This window comes from Carassius carassius, chromosome 2, assembly GCF_963082965.1.
Source record: "Carassius carassius chromosome 2, fCarCar2.1, whole genome shotgun sequence".
NCBI lineage: Eukaryota > Metazoa > Chordata > Actinopteri > Cypriniformes > Cyprinidae > Carassius > Carassius carassius.
This window is the reverse complement of record NC_081756.1, coordinates 49,850,705-49,854,615: the sequence shown is the minus strand read 5'-3', so window position 1 is coordinate 49,854,615 and position 3,911 is coordinate 49,850,705. Positions and strand designations below refer to the sequence as shown.

The 3,911-nt window shown below is 43.1% G+C and overlaps 1 protein-coding gene across 1 annotated transcript in view; it reads left to right on the top strand.

The window, feature by feature from the left end:
• Positions 1-376: 376 nt before the first annotated feature.
• The window catches only part of LOC132112240 (E3 ubiquitin/ISG15 ligase TRIM25-like), an 11,613-nt gene continuing 8,078 nt past the window's right edge, over positions 377-3,911 (top strand). The window contains exons 1-4 of the mRNA XM_059519751.1: positions 377-506; positions 1,490-2,112; positions 3,198-3,293; positions 3,402-3,635. Coding sequence (XP_059375734.1) covers positions 434-506; positions 1,490-2,112; positions 3,198-3,293; positions 3,402-3,635 — 1,026 coding nt within the window. The 5' untranslated portion in view covers positions 377-433. The remainder of the gene's footprint in view (positions 507-1,489; positions 2,113-3,197; positions 3,294-3,401; positions 3,636-3,911) is intronic.

Sequence of the window (3,911 nt, the reverse complement as noted above, 5' to 3'; positions counted from 1 at the left end):
TTTTGAACGGTCTATGTTTTTTATTTTTTTATTTTTTTTTTATTAGAGTTCAATTAACAATCATACAAACATCACAGTAATTCAAATTACAAACATACAGGCATCACAGTTCGTAAACAAATATTACATATATAAAAAACAGACTTACAGACTTCATTTTTTAATGAAAATAAATAAAAGGAATTTATATTTTCAATTGAATAGTTTTGAGTATATATCAATTACTGACACAGCTTTCTTATTTTTGTTATAAATATTTGAACAGTCTATGGCACTGACAGAAGCAAGCGGCGATGATGTGTGACGCAAGATCCCGATACGCTGGTCACGTGGTACCAAACGACTCTTCTGATTGGTTGACGTCTTTAGTCACCGCTGACCGTAGTTTACAATCTCGGAAACGCGAGAGAGTGGGCGGATCATCCGGCAATGAATGCGGCTCTTCTTCACAACAAGAGAAGAATCAGGAAGAATCCAGCGAGCCTTCACGCGACAGCGACTTTTAGGTTTGTTACAGATGATTGTACACGCGTGGCATTAGTTTATAGGTCTGTTTAGAACTAGCGACTCAACAAGTGCATCTTATTTCAGAAATATAATTAGAAGTGAGTGTTAAGCGGCTGCTTGCAGCTCAGTGATGAAGAGGGCTTGTGTTCTCTCTGTTTGTTTGAGTTTGTTGTGCTGAAGCAGCTTCTCTAAGTGTCTAGAACACGAGGGAACCACACAACAGTGTGTTTTGTGACTGAATGGAAAGTGTGTGTGCTGTGCTCTTCATTGTGCTTCTGTCAGCTCTGTGTTTGAGGCACAGCTTTATCATTTCAGGGAGAACAACTTAAAGCTGTCAGATATTTACAAATCCTTCTCAACATCGTCTCTGAAAGGAGCTCTAATAATCTGTTCCTGATATTAATCTCTGATCAACTCTTTCTGTTTCGGTTTCATCTCTTCTTCTGAAGGTAAGCTGTGCTTCACTCCTCAGTGTTTTCATTTTAATCTTTATTCACAAAGTTATGATTAGAGAAAGATCACAAATCAGCATTCATCTGACATTAAAAGCTTTTGTAACATTATATTATATTAGTTATAGTAATTAATACTTTTATTAAACAAGGGTGCCTTTAAATTGATGAAAAGTGATAATAAAGTCGTTTATAATGTTACAAACTATTTATATTTCTGATAAATGTTGTTCTTCTGAACTTTCTATTCATCAAATAAACCTGAAAAACTAAATCTACTCGGCTGTTTTCAACAACAACAACAATAATAATAACAATAATGATAATAATAATAAAATCTGACATGTTTACACTGTAACACTGTAACATGTTTCATTGTTAATATGAAAAGAAGCAATATGTGAATTTCGAGTGACATGATGTTGGGGTAAACTAGTCCACACTAGTCAAACTGTCCTCACGTCTTGGACAGGAAGCAGACTGTATAGTGAGCGTCTCTCCAGACGTCTGCTGCGCTCGGATCTCCTCAGGTCTTCTGATCATGGCGGCGTCTGCTGGAAACAGCAGCGTTCTGGAGGAGGAGCTGACGTGTCCCGTGTGTCTGGATCTTTACCGTGATCCACACCTGCTGCCCTGCGGTCATAACTTCTGCCTGCCCTGTCTGCGCAGACTCAAGAGCCGCTCGGACCGCGGCCGTCTGCGATGTCCCGAGTGTCGACAGAGTCACCGCAGCTCCTCCAACTGGCAGAAGAACTTCAAGCTGGCCAACATCGCTGACGGTTTCCGGCGTGGTGACCGATCAGAGCGCTGCACCCCGAGCCGGAGCGACGCGTCTCTCAGAGCCGCCCAGGTTCACTGTGATTACTGTCCCGAGGACGCCAAGGGTCCAGCGGCGGTTAAAACCTGCCTGAAGTGTGAAGTGTCCATGTGCTCTCAGCACGTCCAGCCTCATCTGGAGCTGCCGGCGTTCAGAGAGCATCCGCTGGTGGAGCCGCTCGGAGACATGAGGACGAGGAAGTGTTCGGAGCACGACGAGATGTTTCGCTACTATTGTCTGGATGAGCGTCTGTTCCTCTGCAACGCCTGCACCATCGAGGGAACGCACTCGGGACACGCCATCAAAACACTGAAGAACGCCATGAAGGATTTCAAGGTAGGTCCACTGTGTTCACGCTTCTTACATCGCTTCACACTTACTCCTCCAGATATGGCTTCGCTAATCAGACAGTGTTTTACAGTCATGATCAGACACCGCGATTGTTCATAGCAGAGGAGTCTCAAACTGTGATCGCTTTCATAACACTACTTCACCAATCTTTACCAGTCTCTGGTTCGAAGCGCCGTCAAACAGCCGAAGTCACATGACTTCAGTAAACGAGGCTTGGTTTCATCACGACTGAATCATGCTGATTCTGAGATCGGATTTATAAAAACCGTTTTTATGCGTGGCCTGAGTTTCTGTTGCATCTATTTGGACGAGCAGACGTCTCTGGTGTGTGCTGAACGCTTTGGAATCGGTTCGTGAAGACATCGGTCGAATTGATTCAAAACTTCGTTTATTCCATCGCTACTTCTCTTTATTCTGTCCTTTCCGTCTTGTTGATTTGCGATATATGGCATTGATTACGCTGGACAAGTGCCATCTACTGACGGAAACGGTGCAGTGTCCTAAACTGTTTTTAACATTTCAGTTCTGAAGGACAACACTAATCTGGGATTTTTAATGTGCTTGAAGACAAAGTCATTAGTAGAAGTCTTTGCTGAGCATGTTCTCTCTAAAATTGCAGTGTAGCAAAGACGGGAACATGGTTTGTGTAGCATTAGCTATCGTTGTTAGCAGTTTGCTAATGTAATCTGGAGATTGTGAGAGCGATACATGACATTGATGATCTTTCTCATTCATCTTACTCTTCTTGAGAATAAACACATATGTCTGAATTACTCCAGTCCTGGCGTTTATCATTGAGTAGCATTCGCTGCTTCAGCTAACAAAGTCAAAGATCAGCAGGTTTGTCTGAGCTCCTGTAACTGACTCATTTGTGTATTCATGGTTATATTTCTAGTTACAGTTACATTCAGCTCATTTTAATACACAAACCATCCATTTGATGAAGTGCAGTGCTCTTCAAGATGGCGGAGGGGAAGTTTGCGAGTGCGTCTAAAGCGAAGTGAATCAAAGCAAGTGTTGCATGGTCAGTCAGATGTGAGACGTCTTGTTCTCTCTGCTGTTTTCTCTAGGCCTGTCTTGACATTCAGCTGCACAAGACCAACAGAAAGATCCTCAAGGCAGAAAAAAATCGACTGGAACAAAAAGAGATTGAACGACAAAACAAGGTGAAGTTAGTTCTGTGGCATCAGTTTCTTTTACAGACTGAACGCTCTGTCCTTGCTGTTTAATGTGGGTGAAGTTTCTAGTTTGACTGAACTGCTGACCTCTTCTAGGCCTCCCGGGACGACACCAACCAACACCTGGATGCTTTCAGAGAGACGTCTATTGCACGCCTGGATGCTTTTCTGTCCTCGCTGCGTGACTGTATCAGCTCTCGTGACGCTGAGCAGTGTTCGGGAATCCAGCAGAACCTGAGTCGAATAGCACAGGATCAAAGCCGTCTGCAGGACGTTCACTCGGGCTTCGAGAGGCTTCTACAGGAGAGCGACGCTTTCCACTTCATCAAGGTACATCTACACACAAGAACCGAACTATTAACATGATCTGGGACGGTTCCTGACCCAAACCTAAACTGTTCTGTTGTCGGACTGAAAGAAAGACTCTGATGTCTTTAGTTTGACTGTCAGCATGAAGTCTGGTCCACTCTGAATTTATTCTGATCCAGGACTGACCTGGAAAAGCAAACAACTACAGTTTAGTTTCTGCATGATGATTTAGGGTCAGGTTTATCTGAAATGGTTTCTGTAACAAAGAGTAGACAGATTTGATGGGAAGCAAAAAGT